The sequence below is a fragment of the Mastacembelus armatus genome, chromosome 17 (genome assembly GCF_900324485.2).
Source record: "Mastacembelus armatus chromosome 17, fMasArm1.2, whole genome shotgun sequence".
Classification (NCBI taxonomy): Eukaryota; Metazoa; Chordata; class Actinopteri; order Synbranchiformes; family Mastacembelidae; genus Mastacembelus; species Mastacembelus armatus.
Window position 1 is genome coordinate 7,006,947 of NC_046649.1, and position 18,161 is coordinate 7,025,107.

Consider the following 18,161-nt stretch of genomic DNA (forward strand, 5'->3'; position numbering starts at 1 on the left):
TGTGTGTGTGTGTGTGCGTGTGCTCACACACAAACATAAGCATTGGCTTTGTAACAACAGCACTCGGTGAAATCCACCACTGCTTGTCTGGCAGGAAAATGTGACCCGTCTCACAACCCCAGCTGGGGGTTATTACCCAGAAGCTGTCAGGGTGCAGGTCTGCCAGTTTAGACTCACACCACTGTGGCTCTCCCTCTGCCCCCCGTAATAGAGATGTTTGCAGAGGGGTGCAAAACCATTACCTGTTTTCATTAGACAGAAAAACTCTTTTCAAAGAAAGATCCCCAGTAGTCCATTAAATCCCACTGCGACAATGAGAATGCACTATAGTTCAATGAAGAACAGTCAAAGAGTCAACCACAAAAAATGTTTTATCTGCATGTTGTATTGCAGTATTACATATTTTTTAATATGTATTGTGTGGTTATTGCTAATGTAATATTTTGAATCGTGGACAATTTTCTCTATATACATGTGTGTTTCCTTATTTTGATACAGATTCCAATTTGATGCTTAGTCTCTGATGCAGATACACTGTCCACATGACACATTGTGTAAATATGGCTGCAATATTGCTGATATGAGGATACATACTGTGCAATTTTCCCATACCATCTCATCAGAGTAATGTAAAGGATACATTTAACTACTAGTGTTGCTGAACAAAATTCAAACAGAAAATTATGGTCAGCACTGTAAGCCTACAGTTTGCTGCCAATGGTTCAGTCATAAAAGACATGTACTATATATAGCCTCTGCTGTTGCGTAGCAATGTAATGTGTGTTTTATTTAATAGTGATACAGACTGCAGTCTTTTGAGGTACAGTTGAGCTGCAGCCCTAGATATGACTCTGGACTGGATTTTTGAAGCTTCCAAGTACTGGTGAAAGGGTTGGACAGAGAAAGATTATCAGAGAGAAGAGGGATGAAAAGAGAAACTGAGTTGGAGGAAAGAGAAAAAGAGCTTTGCTAAGACACATAATTGTACTCACTCCAATTGTAGTTTTATGTCACTCTAAATTATGCAAAGGCTGTGTTTTATAGAGAGCCTGTTGTTTAGTGGATTATTACAAAATGTGGGGAAATTAAAAACTTATACAGAAAACTTTGGTATTTATTGGTATATTGTGTGGCTGTACAGTGTTTACACTGTAGGTTGATTACAGACCACAATTTGGAAGCACATATCATTAATCAAATCTGTAAATTTTATTATTGTGCTCTGAGTATTTTCCTGCCCTCTCATTCATTATTTTAATCCTTATCCTGCACATGGACCTGTGGTGGCTAGAGCTAATCCAGGTGACATTTAGCAAGAGGCAGGTTACCAGTCTAGAGGTTGACAGATAATGACAGGCACTTACACTCACATTCACCCCTACGGACAATTTAGAGCTCCCAGTCAACCTAACCTGCATTACTTGGACTGGGGGAGCTGGAATACCAAGAGAAAACCCACACAGATACAGGAAGAACATGGGACTCCACACAAAAGGCCACTGGTCGGCTGGCAGGTTCAAACCCTGAAACTTGCAACTCTGGCTGCGAGGCACCTCTCATAATTTATTGTTGTGAATTGAACAGTTGCATCTACTAGGGTAACAAACTGAGAATTTAATTTGCACACACTGATTTATGCTCCTGATTTTGTTACAAGATATCAAAGCCATGGCAGTCAACTGAGCAGTTTGTAGCTTGTGTTTTGTTCAGTCTGTCCCTAGTTATGCAGTACAGTGGCTAACACTAGCTGTCTGTCTGTAAATAATCAAGCTGATGTCCAAGCCGTGGAGAAACACGTAGCAATAACAGGAACATGAATTGTACTAAAACTAGTTGTAAAGTGCTCTGTTTGTTGAAGCAGCTCATAGCTGTATAGAAAGACCTGTAAGGGAAAACAAACAGAAAAGGTGTCATTTTGAAATTATTATGACTATTTTTTATACACACTGCAGTAGAGCCTGTGTTCCCCCAAAGAATGAGGAAATAAGGTTAATATTAATAAAACACATAAATGAACACTCTAAACTCTTGATCTCTTAAACCAAGTGACCAGCCATTCCTATAGAGCTATGTCACTAAATAGCAAACAACAGTTCAGCATGTGGCTTTTATAAAGTAGGCCATTACATCTACATAAATTCAGCCTTTAGGCCAAGAATGATGAGCACTGTTCAGGATCTGCAACACCAAGCTACAGAAAAAAAAACGATTAACAATTCCATTGTTTAGATGCATAATTATTGACTCAGCCTTTACATTTACTGCGATTCATGTATTCCGAAGGTAAGATTACATTTACATCAGTTCACTGATGGTGATGCACTAATGATTGTTCTTTAGTTTTTCTTTGGAAGGACATTGTAGAGTTCTTTCCTTATCATGTCCACCAACTACATCATGTGGAGTCACATAACAGGCTCTTCTCTAAATGCCAGCACTCTGAGTGGGTATATTGTCACAGTGCAAGGATGAAATGCCGACAGACTTATAGTTAAAGGCCACTACCTTTCAGCCAGTGTCCAGGAATGTTGAGTACAGCTTGGGTGAACTGTCTGGTATTTTCAAAAGTTGAAAAGGCTCTAAAAGTTTTGATTAAACTAAATAGAAAGCAAAAATAAATATCTTGATATTGGCAGAGTATAACAGTGGAGCAGTCGTATATCAGTGAATAATCTGTGATCTTTAGATTTCTTTATTCTTTCCTGACTGTAAAGGTCTTTGACATGAAGTTATCTGACCGCTGATTTATCCCTCTTTCTCTACCATTTGGATGTAAATTCTTACATATGTGTTTATCAGTTTAGAAATATGGGATTCCAGTGAGTAAGATGATGGCATGTAGTTGATCATAGAGGTGAAGAAGATGTTAATTTTTAAAACCTTCATTGATCCACAGAAGACTGACCACTTCATGATGACAGTGGTGGATTCATCCCTGTTTTTGCTATTGATCTTGTAGAAAGAGGAAATAGGAAGGAGCATGTGAGTTACTTTTTAAATCCTACCATTTAGTGTGACCCATCCTCAAATCAATGCATTGATCTGATTAGATGAATGTGAAGAGGAGGACAAAGGGAGTGAGGAGACACTCAATACAGTGTGATCTTTACAGGGCTTTCCCAGTAGATCAGGTGACTAGACAGAGTCACAGAGTCCCAGTGCATTTTTTCACATTGAATTTACTCACTGTTGAACTAATATTCAGACATCAGACGAGCCAAAATTACAAAGAAATAATAATAATCCTAATAACAATAATAACTTTTAAATAAAATAAAAATACTTGTACTAGAGCAGGGTTTTTGAAGTGACTTGTATTTTTGAAATAAAAAAGTGAGAGAAACTTCTTAAACAAGAGGGAGAGAGAAACAAAGACAAATATGACAGAGCTGGAAAGGGGACAGAGAAGTAAATTTGGATACATGTATACAAAGCAGTTGGGTGGAGTTTGAGAAAAGAGGGAGTGAAGGAATAACAAGATGAGCAAGGAGGTGAGGAGTGAGAGGGAGGAGGCATTCTCACGTTAAGCCTTTTAACCTGCTGCTCTGCATACACACGCAAACACACACTGACTTAACATGAGTCACTCTGAGACCCAGACACTATTAATAAGCCTAATGTCCTCCACAGTCACAGACAGGCTCTGTCTGTTACACATGGCTTTGGGTGTTTGTGTTCATGTGTGTTGTGTGTTTGTATGTGCGTGTGTGTGTGTGTGTGTGTGCGTGTGTGCGTGCGTGTGTGTCTGTGTGATTGTGGTAACTGGCTCCCAGTCTTAATACAGTCATCTGCAGCTATATTATTGATCTGCCAACAGAATAGAGACACCACTGTCATACATAGCTCCATTAAAAATTGTCTGATGAAAAAAACATACTGCACTGGGTCTTTTTTGGGACACACAAATCTGCACTATAAGACAAATGTTCTAAAAAATGTTGGGCAGACTGGAAAAATGCAGCGTAAACCATGATGATACAACATTTTGGACAAATTGCAAAATTATACCATTGTTTTATTCAGACTGATATTTGTTGGCTTTCTTAAGTGTCTTGTTAGGCATTGTGATTAGTTTGGAGCTGTAAAGCTGTAAAGTGGTACATTATTTGTATTATGCATATGCAAATATTTTTTATAATCATTGCAAAAAGCTTTGGTGCTGTAGTATTCTTATGAAGGCTGATTGCACCATGGCTCTTTTCAGAACATGGGTTGTTTAAACTCCATGGTCATTTTATGGTCCCTTTTTTGGTTTGATGTTTTATTAGATTGCATTATTTTAAGTTGTAATAAAGGTATAGCAGACAACTGATCAAGAGATGCCCTTTGCAGGCATCTAAAGTTAATCTAAAGTTACTGGAACTGTTCTGTCAGATGAGGAACAAATGTGGGAATGCCCCTGTCAGCCTAAAGCATGATTAATAATTGATGCCATTGCCATTAAGAAGATAATGGAATCCCTGCTGTAGCTACCTACAGCTTAAGTTTGGATTCATAGTTCAGCATCAGAGTTCAGCCACTGCAGTTCTATTGTTCAACACTAGACATGTATCATGTGGACCATACTGTGCTGTAATGTGTGTACTTAAATCCAGCTAACTTATTTCACCAGGTGTCACTCTTTGCATCAGGGACCATGCGTGTTGTTAAAAAACGTTTCAATTATATATTAGCACTATCACTGGAATGGAAATAAATGCAGCTTTGTCCTCACATGGCACCCAATGAATCAAAACCTGCAAAATCTGTGTTTTCATCAATTTATAGCTGAATCAGTTCAACTTTGCATTTTGACAGCCTGAATATTCAGAAATGAACCTTAGTTTGAAAATTAAAATAAGGATGTTTTGGTTTGTTTTTCAAGACAAACTTCTTCTGCCAGTTTAAACTGCCTCAGTGACACATGAACTATGGGAGTGAATCAGAAAATCATTCACCACTCTATGAGATGATTTGTTGATAGCAAAACTTAATTAACTTCAGTCCTTAGACGCAATCATGACAGTTTGAAAAGTGAGCACACCTGGGAGTAATCTGCAACAACACAATTGGACTGCAGCTACAAACTGATGTTTTCCTTAATTTTGCTCTGAATCTCTGCCATTAAGTAAAGTGGCTTGGCTGGACCTGATCGATGGTGATAAGGTAACCTGGCACGTGGCTTCCATGTATGTGTGTGTGTGCAGCAGGCCAAGCCTAAAGCCAGCAAATTGACTTGACATCTTGCTAGCAAGAACGGAGATGGCCACAGCTTTGGCTTGCCAATCTGGAGAGAGAGAAAAAAAAACAGCACTATGCTACTAATGCCCCAACGTTTGGACCAAAGAGTGTTTTGGCACTAAGGCTTTGTCACACACCGATGGTTGAGGAGAACTTGTCCAGGCCAGCAGCACAAATTCCCTGTAGAAATGTCAAAGTAAAGTGTACACTTGATTGCAGCAGCTTCAGAAACATATTCCTGTCTTGAGGTATCCTTTTTGTGTTTCTAAAACTAGCAGATGAGAGCATATGTCAGCCTTTGTTATATGAATGATTTGTAAAAAATAAAAAGTTATTCAGTCCATTATAAAACAAATCCTCAACTTCTGCAGAAAGAAAAGCACTGCTGTCTTTTTAGTAAATGTCCTCTGAACAGTTATCCCAAAGAGAGTTTTTTTCTATTGACAGTTTCACTTATTTATAGCTCTTGACAGGCTCAATACTTCAGCCCTTGATAACTGGAGAAGAAGGGGAGGAGATGTGGAGTGCGTTGGCCTCATGAAGTCAGCACACATCCTCTTTTGTTTTTGTATGGTGCACAGCAGGAAAAAAAAATGACTGATTATGCCTCTCTGTGAAGTCCTGATGTGCTGCTCTCTGAAACTCTTTGTATACACGCAAAACGGTTTTTATTCTGTTCAAGGGAAGGCTGGAATCTCTGTACATCAGCATAAGAGCGATGCATCACAGCCAATCATTTTTGACATCATGTTAGTCAAAAAACATTTCTGTCCACATATTCTTTTGAAAAATGCAGAATGATTGGCAGTGTTGGAGAGTTCTGACGCATGGATTATTTAAGAGGAATATTCATACAGACACTTCTACTGATGTTATTTGTCTCTAGGTAACTCAGAAGAGTGGTTCTGGAAAGAATCACTGGTGTCACACTGAGAACCAACATGTCTTCCTATTTGCTTCTCATTTAACTTCTGGCCCCAAGTCAAAATGGCTGCCTCCCACACTGGCAGACTAGAGAGTCAATCTGACCAATTTTGTGGGTCACAGAAGACTTCTGCTTCTCTCTCTCTCTCTCTCTCCATCACTCTCTGTCTCTAACCATTTGTTTAGAGCATGTGGACGGGGTAACAGAAATGGCGAGCTGTGCTTCATCCTGCTGCGCTTTAATCACTCGCTTCAAAGGGTCTCGTGTTTCTCTCTCTCTAGATGGCAGAGGGGAAGAAAATGAAGCTCTGCTCCACCTCGCTTGAATTCCTGCACATCAGACCCAGACGAGACTGATATCTCCCTTCACCTTCACTGTCCTAGCTCCAGTTTGGCAGCTCATGCTGAGCTTTTTATTAAAAAAGAGCGGAATTCCACTAGAAAATATTATCGGTTGCAGCCAGGCACAGAGCTCCGTATTCAGTCGGTGTTATTTTCTTTGGTGATTGCAATCTGCTGCAGCATTACTGGCAACCACCATTATTTTGTTTGCATTTTGCTGTTTTGCAAAGTTACATTTTTTCATAGTTTTTTCTGGCTTTGTTTTATCTTTGTATTGATTTATGTGCTTTAAAAGACAAGTTCATCTTGTACAAGGAATCTGATTTGGCAACACTGGTGTTAGCACATACACAAAAACAGATATCTCACCCCATATGTGTTCCCTTCTTGTCTGAGAATCAAGTCTCTCCAGGACTTCCTTTTACTGTGCATTTTCTCTGCTAAAAAGGTTCAAGTTTTCCTCAGCTTTTCAGCCTGAATAGGTTTATCAGTTTCTTTTATTTGACACTCCTGCTCCATAGGTTCCCCTTTAAGACAGTCACTTTCTCACTTTGAGGAAGATTATATGAGATGAGATTATACAAATATTCATTATAGCAGCATTATAGAAAGCCAGCAGAGTTTGTGACCAGTAGTAACACAGTGGAGCAAATTGTGGTTGTGTCTTTAGTTAAAAGAAATCAATGCATACATTTTGAGGGAATGCAAACATTGGATTGCATGTCAAAGTAACACACTTCGTACACCCACTCATCCACCAAAACCACCGCCCAAAGATGATTTCTGTTGCTCTAGCAGTGGCACACCACACATACCTGCTGCAAGACAATAGTCAATTTTTTACACAGGCAGAAAAGGCCTAGTCAAGAAAAAGTGTTAATAAGAAATGACTGATGTCATATTTATGGGGAGGACAGCCTTAAGAGAAAGCTGATCAGATCTCAGCAGGTACCTGTAGTTCTACCTTTTTTTCTGCAAACTTGGTAAGGTCAGATTTCAAGGTCTTGGCCAAGAACTCCTCCACCGGGCAGACTTCATCTTGCAAAGAGGCTTAAACCTTGTACTGAAAAATTCTCTAACATCTCATTACCCATAGCGCCATGCATTATGCACTACAAGGCCCTCTCTGAGCCACAGTGTTGAACTGTCTCCCGAGGCTGTTGACATTTTCAATTCTCTGCTCTTTTGAGGTATGAGATACACTTGAGGTAGATAGTACCTGGACAAAGTGGCAGCAGTTCACTATTGTTTCAACATAATGCATAATTAGGTAAAAGTCAGGTGACCAGGAAAGATAAAGCACATAGTTACAGAGCACACTGGGGTCCTCTGTCTTCCTGCTCAGATTGTAATTAAAGGTTCACAATAGCTGTTCTGGGATGTGCCTGGGCCATTTCCCCTGGCTGTCTGACTGCCACCTATGGCAGCAAGAAATCCACGTCTGTATTTTCCCAGGACCTACAATGTGAACTATTTCAGGTTGTCTTATCCAGAAGTGTTATATATGGCTAAACCTTGACCTGGATGGTTGAGAATCTCCATGGAGGGTAGGGTTGTCTCATTACTCTGACTCGTCCTGTACAATATCAAGCCTCCAAGTGCTCCATAGAGACTTATTTATGTCTCCACACTGAGTTTAAATTAGTACTGTCATATTAAGAGACTGACTGTAACTCTATTGTATAACTGCTGGCTTTCTGTGCCATAACAAGCTGCTGTGTTGTTTTACTCATTCTAGGCTTCTATTTAGGCAGCAAGCCTCAACAGTTGGTGGAGACCAAAAAACAGATCTATTAGAGAGTGAACTGCAGGAATGAGGATGAACAGAAACATAGCTCCAAATGAAGGATGGTGTTTTTCTGTAACTGATTGATACTATAAATAATATGTAAATAAGGAGCTGTTTGCTAATACATCTTGCCATATCAATTTAAAGGGTGAGATGTGTGCCTGGTTTCCTTCAGACATAATGTTGAGAATTGAGGACAAACTCCAAGTGGGCTTTATTGTGTTTTGCACTTCACTGAGGAGAGGCTTCTGTCTAGCCCTGATCACTGGAGGGCTGGAACTTTGTCCGATCTCCACACAGAATCTCTGAAGCTCAGTCAGAGTGACCATCAGGTTCTTGGTCACCTTTCTTACAAAGGCCTTCCCCAGCTCTGTGCCTATGAACAGTCCTGTCTCTGAGCTCTGCAGGCAGTTCCTTTGACCTCATGGCTTGGTTTTTGCTCAGAGAAGTATTGCCAGCTGTGAGGCCTTCTACAGAGAGGTGTGTGCCAAATCATGTCCAATCATTTTAATTTACCACAGGTGGACTCCAATCAAGGTGTAGAAAACATCTCAGCAAAGACAAAGAGAAATAAGAGGCACCTGAGCTAATTTTCACGTGTTGTTCCAAGGGGTCTAAGTACTTTGATATTTTTGAATACTGTGATATTTAAGTTTTTTCTTTTTAATAAATTTAAAAACATTCCCTAACATTTTGTTTTTACTTTGTAATTATGGGGTACTGAGTGTAGGTTAATGAGAAAAAAATAATTTTTAACAATTGTAATATAATATCTGAAGACTTTCTAGAAACTACTACTAATGCTGGTTTTATTCTTGAACTCTTTATAACCCAAGAAGAGAATGAGAGCTTATTTCTCTTTTATCTTATGTGTTGATAGCGGTGCTACTGTGCAGATCTGGCATGAATGTGTTGTTACACATCGGAGGGTGAATATTTTTACCCAGATATGTTTTGTTATTTTTGTCTAGAGAGAATTGTAACTAAGTTTTTCTGGGAAAAGATGAAGAAGAACTGCTTTTGCAATGAACACTGTAGACTGTGACTAAGATACAGTACATACATAGAATTTGCATGTATGTACAAAAGTGAATTTAGTTAATTAGTTAATTATAAGCAAAAAAAGTGAATTTGATGTAATGTTGATATAGTTGATAGTCAGTAATTATGAAGATACCAAGTTTAGTTAACTATTATAACCATTGCTTATTTTTTTAGCGCAGATAATCAAACTTCAAATCTCATGTTTTATTATTTATTATTTTTGTTTATTGTTGGCAAAGAGGTGCATAATTCAGTGCACCTGCTTTGTGTTTCTTGGCTTGGTGTCTGTGAGCAGTAACCGCCCCCTGTCTGAGAGTAAAGAGTGGTAATGAATGCCTAATTAGTTCATCTTGACTGAGAAACATTGGCTGAAACAATGACTAAGCGGTTATTATAATTTTAAAGCAAGTATGACTTATTTTTTCTGTGACCTAAAGCCAATCCATGTGCTGTAGTTTGTATACAGTATATGCCTAAAATTTATTTTTTGCTTTGTCATTATGGGGTACTAGGTGAAAAAAATCATTTTCAACAATTGTAGTATCCAGCTACAACATAAAACAAACGTGAAAGTGAAACAGTATTGTGTGTATATTTTCACAGATTACTCATAACGCACGCCTTAGTTAAAGTTATATTTGGGATTACATCTTGCTCATGGTTGTCCTTTGCACTTACAGAAACAAAATATTACCATAACAAGTTTATGTCATGCCTCAGGAATCTTATCAGTTACGTAGCTATCATATTCAGGATTTTGGCTTATCTGGGTTGTTATAAATATAATATGGTATATAGCCTTCTTGTGGAAATTCACCAACTCAGAACTGGGAACTGGGACAAAGACTGTTGATCCAAAGCAGTGGATAGGTGTGGACTTGTGATCTGGTATTTCTATATTCTCTAGACCCTTTATGATTCTTCATTGACAAGCATCGCAATAATCCAGCTGTCTACTTCAATGAATATTAAAAGTTTTTGAAATAACAAAGCAAATCTCTGCCTTTTTATGTTGCAGGAAAATTTTTGAGCATATGAAGCTTTTTAATGCAACTCCAGGCTTCATTATAAGCTTTTCAAAAGTGCAGCGTCAGTGTTGATGAAAGTTGCCTGAAATTTGAATAAAACAACCGAAGGTAACTATGAATCGTATAGGTGATGTTCTGTGATGTTTTTAGGTAAACTCTATAAAATGATGTTGAGTAAATTAACAACCACAGTGCTGCTTTAGTTTTTGAATCTTAATTAGTGTTGACACAAGCAATGACTGCACTATTGTTTCCAGGAGCTAAAAAGGCCTCTGCTTTCCTTTCTCTGTGTTTTTGTTTCCTTTATGGGTGGCTCTATTATCTAACGGCTCTGTCTACAAGAGTGCCAACCATTGTGGTCAGTACTGATAACAGATAATATGCAGGGTATGGAAATAGATGGATTATATGGACTGTGTTCAGTATGTGTTTATTGGGTGGATAAAATGGCAGGATTTTCATTGCTATCTCTGGCATTCACTCTCTTAAACCCCCCTCATTGGATTTAGCAGAGCTACTTTCTCTCTCTGTCTCTGCCTTTCGCTGTGATTGTCAGTTCTGCCTCTCCTTTTCTGTTTCCTGTTTTCCTCACGCTCATGGTATGATATTCCCATTTTCATTATCTACCCCCCTGCTTTGTTCTCCTGTTTCTTCCTGTTTGTGATCATATTCCTTTTCTCTATTTCCCTCTTCTTTCTGTCTTTTTTGATTCTTTCCTTTTCCTGTCTATTAACGCAGCAGACCAGTCAGTCAGAGAAGTGTGGAGGTCAGAGAGCAGTAGTTTGATTTGTGATATTACCTGTTTTCTCCAGGAATAGAACCAAAAGCCCAAAATGTGCTCTTCAACGCAGCTTAAAATATCAGGTCAGAATATACAATAGGACTTGGTCATTATTTGAAATTATAGAGCATTATGTTTCAGGACTGTTCTCTTATCCAGCTGAAAATAACACCTTTATCAAGTGGTGCTTTTAACTAAAATTGTAATAACTGGGCAAGAGTATTCCAGTACAGAGCTTTCACCTATCTTGCTATTTACTTCATATGAATTATAGCTCAAAATGCCCTCTTATCTTGACATGTATATTTGCACTTGTAAATCTTTGTATTATAGTATAAATGTGGCAGAGTATGGTGAGTGGTCATGAGTCATAGAGTCTAATGGACTCAATTTTTAGTTAGGTAGCTTCAGGGTTTTATTTTAGATGCCTTTGTCATATGGAGGCCCAGAAACCTTTGCAGTTCTGTCTATATATAACTATTTTGATTATAAGCTTGTAATGATCTCAATGATCTGTTTATGTTAGGTGAGCAAGAAAAGGTCAGTCAATAAATATATTGAGACTAAGTGTTTTGAGCTGCATTTTATTCTCTTTTGCTGCTGTTTGTTCTTTGGTTTTTGGACAGTATAACATCATCCCAAACATTTTCTATGTTTCTGTCGTCAGGCGAATAAACAATGAAAAACAAAAAACATGATCTATTGGTGCACACTAAACCTCAAAAAACAACAGGGTTTGGGTTAAAATAACAACTTAATGAAGTAAGACCATCAGTTTGAACAGGAAATGAACAGCTGTCCTGTAGTTAGTTACAGTTACAGTTACCCCTGATTATTAAAACATGGTTAGGATGCATATGCCTAAAATATCCTTGCATGTCCCCTCCCTTTTCAAAATGTCTGCTTTGGGCTTGTTAGAATGACCAACCATTTTATAGTAGCTACATTAAATCACAAACAGAAAGTTTTGCAACCATCATAACATTACATTAAATATGCAGTTATACAGCATCTACTGGCATGGCAGCTTAAGGTGGCCAGTAACACACCATGTATTCAAAGTTTATAATAGTCAGAAATAGCGTGTGTCAGGACAAGTGATGGAAAGCTTTAAAAATAAAAGTGTTTTTAAAAGTTTGTGTTTCAGTCCCCGCATTTCTGATTGATCTGAAAAGTGACTGTAGGAGAAATTAAAGGACAGAAGCAGATTCAGAAGCCATGAGCTAATGTCTAATTTCAAATTCATTTTCAAAGGTTAAACTTTTTTAATTACTTTTTGCTGATCATTTTTTAGTCCTTAGCTTTGGAAATGAGGGCAGTCCCTTTGACTTTCACACCGAAGGGGAATCTCCTCTCATTCTTATTCTAATTTCACTAGGTCAGTCTTTGTAGATTGTAGTAATAGCTGAACTCATTTTGAGATAATTTGGTGTTTTTGTAGCACAGACTTAATAAATATTGTGCTTTACTTGAGGTTATGTTATTACAGATTGCATAATACAATCTTTGGTCTAAAACTACATGTATACTGTAAATCTGAGCACATATCTGAGCTTTGCACATGTAAACAGAAAAGTCCCTGTACACATTATGTGATCATACTATCACATCTTGCTGATGCACCAAAGAAATTTGATGGGTAAAACACTAACTCTGTGTTTTTGTGAGCTGTTTCGGATAGTGAGGTTAGACTACACAGGAGTGGATTTAGTGGTTTGGGGACCCCAGACAAAACCCAGACAGGTATCCCCTGTGAGGTATTCTCTGAGAATATTAATGGCATTAATGATCTTCGTGTTTTTAGCATTTTTCCTTTAAAACAAAATTAATAATGAAAAGGAAACTACTGTTTAATTTGTATTTTTAAATCCAAAACAATAAAACAAATGTAAGTTTATAACTTTTTTTTCATTCTATAGTCAAGAACTGCAGACATAAATTTAAAATTTGATGCTATTTTATAAGAAGAGTTAGGTTTTCTGCGATTACAGTGAAATGTGACACCAGGGCAGCTGATGCATGGATTTTGCTTTGTTTGAATGGTTGTTACCATTCATTTAATTCTGTCTTTAAAACGGATTAGTCTGTTTTGTCTTAAAATAAAATATTTTTACTGGACCCAGGAAACAGACTCCACTCATGAGAAGCAGTACAAGGAACTACTCTGTACTCCACCACCTTCTTATAATAACAATAGACATGGTCAGTTACAGTGTTTTTTCTCTGAATAGCTTAAATTCTTGAAGGGTAGTTTACAGTAACCCTGTCTACACACACGCTTCAACCTCCACATGTGGATGGTCTAATATTAGAGGTTACAGTGACCTTTATGCGTTCCTGTAAAAGTTTAGCAGTGATTCAGCAACAATTCATAGAGAGCTCAGTAATTCTGATACAGGTGAAAGAACAGTGAGTTCATGAAATAATGTAGCCATCATACAGCAGCCAGATAGATGTGAAAATCTAGCAAGTTATTGTAGAAACTGTGTGCATTTACCCAATAGCACAACATTCATTATTTATAATATTAATTATCCCAGACACTGAGGCAGCAGCAGTCAAGATATAATAGCAAGTGACATTTGGTGCTTTCCTACACTTCAGACAGGTCAGCAATCTTACACACATTCACAGTTTATGAGCTACAGTCAAATAAACGCTATGCAGCGAATAACCTGCAGGTTGAGCTCTGAGCTCCATCAGAGCTGTGGGTACTTTTCATTTCACTATCAGTTGAAGTTTAGGTTACTTACTGTGGGAACTCAAATAGATTTTTCTGTCACTGCTTATTACAGAGATTTTTCAGTTTTGCTGCTTAAATTCAAAGTCTCACAGCATTTCCACTAGTGACATTATTGTGCACAAGAATGTGTTCCCATCCCAGTTGGATGCTCCAACTCCAATCTATTTTATCAAGTTAGTGAAAGTCAGTAAAATATGTCAATTATATATAACAATGAAAACACAATATATTGTGCCATATGTTGCTGTGCTTAGATAAGTCGTCAATACACTTAACCTTTTCAGTGTTCAGAAAATCATACATTTTTTTTCCCCCCTCAAATACACTGCTGTCTCTCTCCCAGGCCATTGAAAACAACTATTTTCTCAGTATCTGTGGACAATATATTTATCTATGAATCTATCCACCCAGAAAGTTTGAGGTTTTGTCCAGGTTTTGCAAGTTTGTTAGTGAATGGTACTTTATTTGTGTTGCTTACAGCACCTAAAATAGCACGTGAAATACTCTTGCCAGTGGAAACTGTATGAAATGGAAAAACACAATTTATATGTAAATATGTATAATTTCTCCATTTGCCTGTTATGTTATTATGATGTGTTTCTGATAGCCACGGATGCAGTAATTTACCTTGCTGTTTCTGCTTGCCTGATGAGAACTGCTAACAGCAGCAGCATGTTTGCTGCAGCTTCTCTGTAACTCGCTCCTGAATCTGATGTATTGGCTAGTTTGTTTCCTTCTTCTTAGGTTTGCCACTAGAAAAATGCCCTTTCATGTTTAACTTGTAATGTATTACTAAGTAAAAGCTTGAACACAGGAACTTTTCTTAAAGTAAATGTGTCTATATTTGACCTGCAGTCACACCAACACATCTCGGGATGGAATAGCTGTAATGTTTGAGGAAGGGGTGACCTGTGAGGTGCTTTAAGTGAAACTATACTGTGTATGTGCTTCTAATTTGATATGCATCTTATAACAACATCATGTATGTAACAGCAATACCCATACCCAGTGCCTAATGATGAAGTCTGGTGACCAGTACGGGGAGGGACTGCCTGTGTGGACAGAGAGGAAGGGGAAGACTGTACCTCAGGTTGCCTATTAATTAGGCTGGTCAGTCCCAAACCCACAAAATTCCCCACAAGCTGTTAATATCCAAGACATTCATTTGACAGTAACACTGTGTATAACAGAGTAGAAGAGCACAGTCTCATATTTGAAAAGCTGGCACCAGCAATTATATGGCACATTTAGCCACATAAGAGAGTTATGCCTTTAGGCAGTGTCAGTAGGCCCACCACATTCTTCCAGATTGAAATGTCTCCACAACTATAGGATGGACTGCTGTAACATTTTTGTATGGGCATTTATGATCCCCAGAGGACAACGCCTGGAGACTTTGGTAATCCCCTGGATTTTCTTCCAGAGGTTGACATTTGTGCTTTTGAATGAAATGTCTCAAAAGTACTGGATGACTCGCCATGAAATTTGGTTGTTCATGATTAATCAATGAATTTACAGTTAGCAAGTGATCCTGGCTCCTGCTTATTTGTTTAACATTAAGTATTGTTTAGTTCTGCTGTAGTTCAGCCAATTCACTTTTAATTCTATAACCTGTTGTACTTTCTGCTGTTCTCTGGTCTTCTCTGGTTCTGACTAGCCTGCTTAGATCCCCCAGCTCAGACAGATATCTGAAACCCTCTGGCCTGTTTTATATTCCAGCTCCAGCCCCTGTTGATGCAACCACTTGATGATAACACCACTGGCCCGCCTTCCTCACAGTTTGCAGGAGGTTTTCTATGTGAGCACTCAGCTTGTATTTAGTTTTATCTACACCTGATCCTGGCCATTGGTAAATGACACACATTCATTTCTACTTGGGCATTTTCGAGAGTAAAGGGGCAACAGGCTGGTGTGTCCGGCCTTTAAGAAAACATTGACATCACCTGTCTGAACCCAGACTACCAATAATGATCCTCATCATCCTGCTCGATCCTACTTGGTCTGATACAAACACACTCCATCCTCTGGGACACAGAGGTTCAGCCTTTTTCTTTCTCCCAAAGTTTGTGTTGTGCATTTCTGTCTTTTGTGTAGCAAATATCTGCTGTGTAGAGCTTGGGTCTGTGTGTTTGTGTATGTGTGTGTGCATATGTGTTTGTATGTGCACGTGGGGGTGTATTGTTTGGTATAATAATGGATGATAAATGAGGAATCTGCTATGCTGACAGAGGGTCCCATTAACATGTAACGCTTGGCTCTTGCTTGCAGCCCATCACTCAGCACACACACACATACATGCACACTCACACACACACATGCACACTCACACACACACACACATGCACACATGCACACTCACAGACACATACATGCACACTCACATGCACACACCCACACACATAAAATTGTGGTAATCAATGGGGTGATTTAATAGCATCTGTTCTGTGCCAGCAGAGAATGAATGGCATTTATTGCTAGGTTTAGCAATAGAGGCTTAAGGTGACATATAAGGAGGATTTCCTACCAACATGATTTTCATTAGTACTTGACATTAATCTGTCCGTATTTGAAGACATTGGTCATGAAACCCCTTAATGTTTGCTGTTTATTCAGCAAAGGTCTTTATGAAATAGTTTGATGTTTTGGGAAATACACAAACCACATATTGTGTGATTTGTATATTATTTAAACAAGAAAGATACAGCATATGTAATTGGTTAGTTAGGCTCACAGGTATAGTTAGTCATCTAGTTAAGGCCGACATGTTTTTAAATGAGTGATCACTTCAAGCTGTTTGATTCTACAAGCCACAAAAGTAGATGCACTATCTCCCAGGAAATTCCAAACGTCCAGTACCTAATGCTCATGATTGGTGATGATGCTTTTATCCAAAGAGTCTCAGACAATTAACAGTGTATGATACAGACAGTGTGTAGAGATTTGGAAAGTCAAGTCATGTTGCTGACTCTCTGCTAGCTAATTGTCTGAACAGCATTATGCCTGTTGTTAACTAATATGATTATGGCACAGCTTGTACTGGGGTGGCTATAAAAAGAAATGTGTGGACCTGATTAAAATAGCACATGGAAAGTAACTATCTGTCCCATGTCCTTCTGATTGAAGATTTTTTTTTTTTGACAGAGTAATAGACAGAGAATTCATGGCTTCTTAAAAAGAAGACATTCTGTATAAAATGGAAATTTATGAACAATCAAAAAAAATGTCTGGTTTTCCTCTGTAAATGGCTGTTCAGTAAACATTACATCTCAACTGCTAGACACTGGGTCTGTTGTAGCTAATAATAACAGGTCTTTCTGTGTATAATGTGGCATGAATGGCTGCATTAAAACACCAAATGTGAGACTCGTAATGGGCAGAAGTGTGGTTTATAAGCTGCCAGGAAAAAACAGACGTCTGATTTGGCTATGTCTGTAAATTCAGTATGTGTTCATGACCAGGCAGGCAAGTCATCTGTGCAGAAAAAGTCACAAAACTTCCTTTAAAAATCTGGTAATTTAATTTTATTGCCGTTTTATTACTAAATCTTTTACAACTTCAGATTTTTTATTAGCATACCAGATTATGCATGTATCTTTAAAATCATCCTATGTTCTGCAGGTTTCCACTTATTCTTTGACGCACTGTTTAGCAAAATGCTAAGGCGGGGGATAGCGGCGCTGACAAGAAACATCCAGTAGGAAGCTCACATGAAGACCTCATTTAAGTTAAAGCTGTAAGGAAAAACTATGTAGGAGGAAGTGAAGAAGAGAGTCCAGTGTCTGCTCTCTGAAATCAAACTTTTTACAGCCTACATATTTAAGCAGCCAATACACCCAATAATTGAGTGGGGATGTTTCCTCCAGTTAGAGCTCCTTTGACAAATGTTCAAAACTTTATGACTGCTGTCTCATATAGATTCACTTTAAGTGTTGGTCCTGTGCTGCAGGCTTTGCAGCTAAAATCATCATCTTAACCTGTGAGGTTGAGATGGTTGTTAGGTTCATAACAATGCCACTATGTAAAGTTGCAAGGGCACAAGCAAACAAAACAAAAATTAGGGTACAGTAAAACAGTAAAATGCATTTTGCTGTATAATTTGTAACCCTGTGTTTCTGTTTGTCTCTTGCAGTTCAGCAGATGAGAAATTTCGCTGGAATAACCAAGGTAATATTTCCTCTTAAATGCTCTTATACATTTTGTCTGCTTCTCTATTGTTTGCATTCCAGCACAGTGCATTGCTGACTTAGCTTATTGCACTGGTGGCCATTGTAAAAATCTTCCATCATGCAT

At 38.2% G+C, this 18,161-nt stretch overlaps 1 protein-coding gene across 7 annotated transcripts in view; it reads left to right on the plus strand.

Moving 5' to 3' along the window:
• ctnnd2b (catenin (cadherin-associated protein), delta 2b) overlaps positions 1 to 18,161 on the plus strand; it is a 151,541-nt gene that overhangs the window by 55,030 nt on the left and 78,350 nt on the right. For all 7 annotated transcript variants that reach the window (XM_026314351.1, XM_026314349.1, XM_026314352.1 and 4 more), the window contains one exon: positions 18,001 to 18,035. In XM_026314351.1, the coding sequence (XP_026170136.1) occupies positions 18,001 to 18,035 (35 nt within the window). The remainder of the gene's footprint in view (positions 1 to 18,000; positions 18,036 to 18,161) is intronic.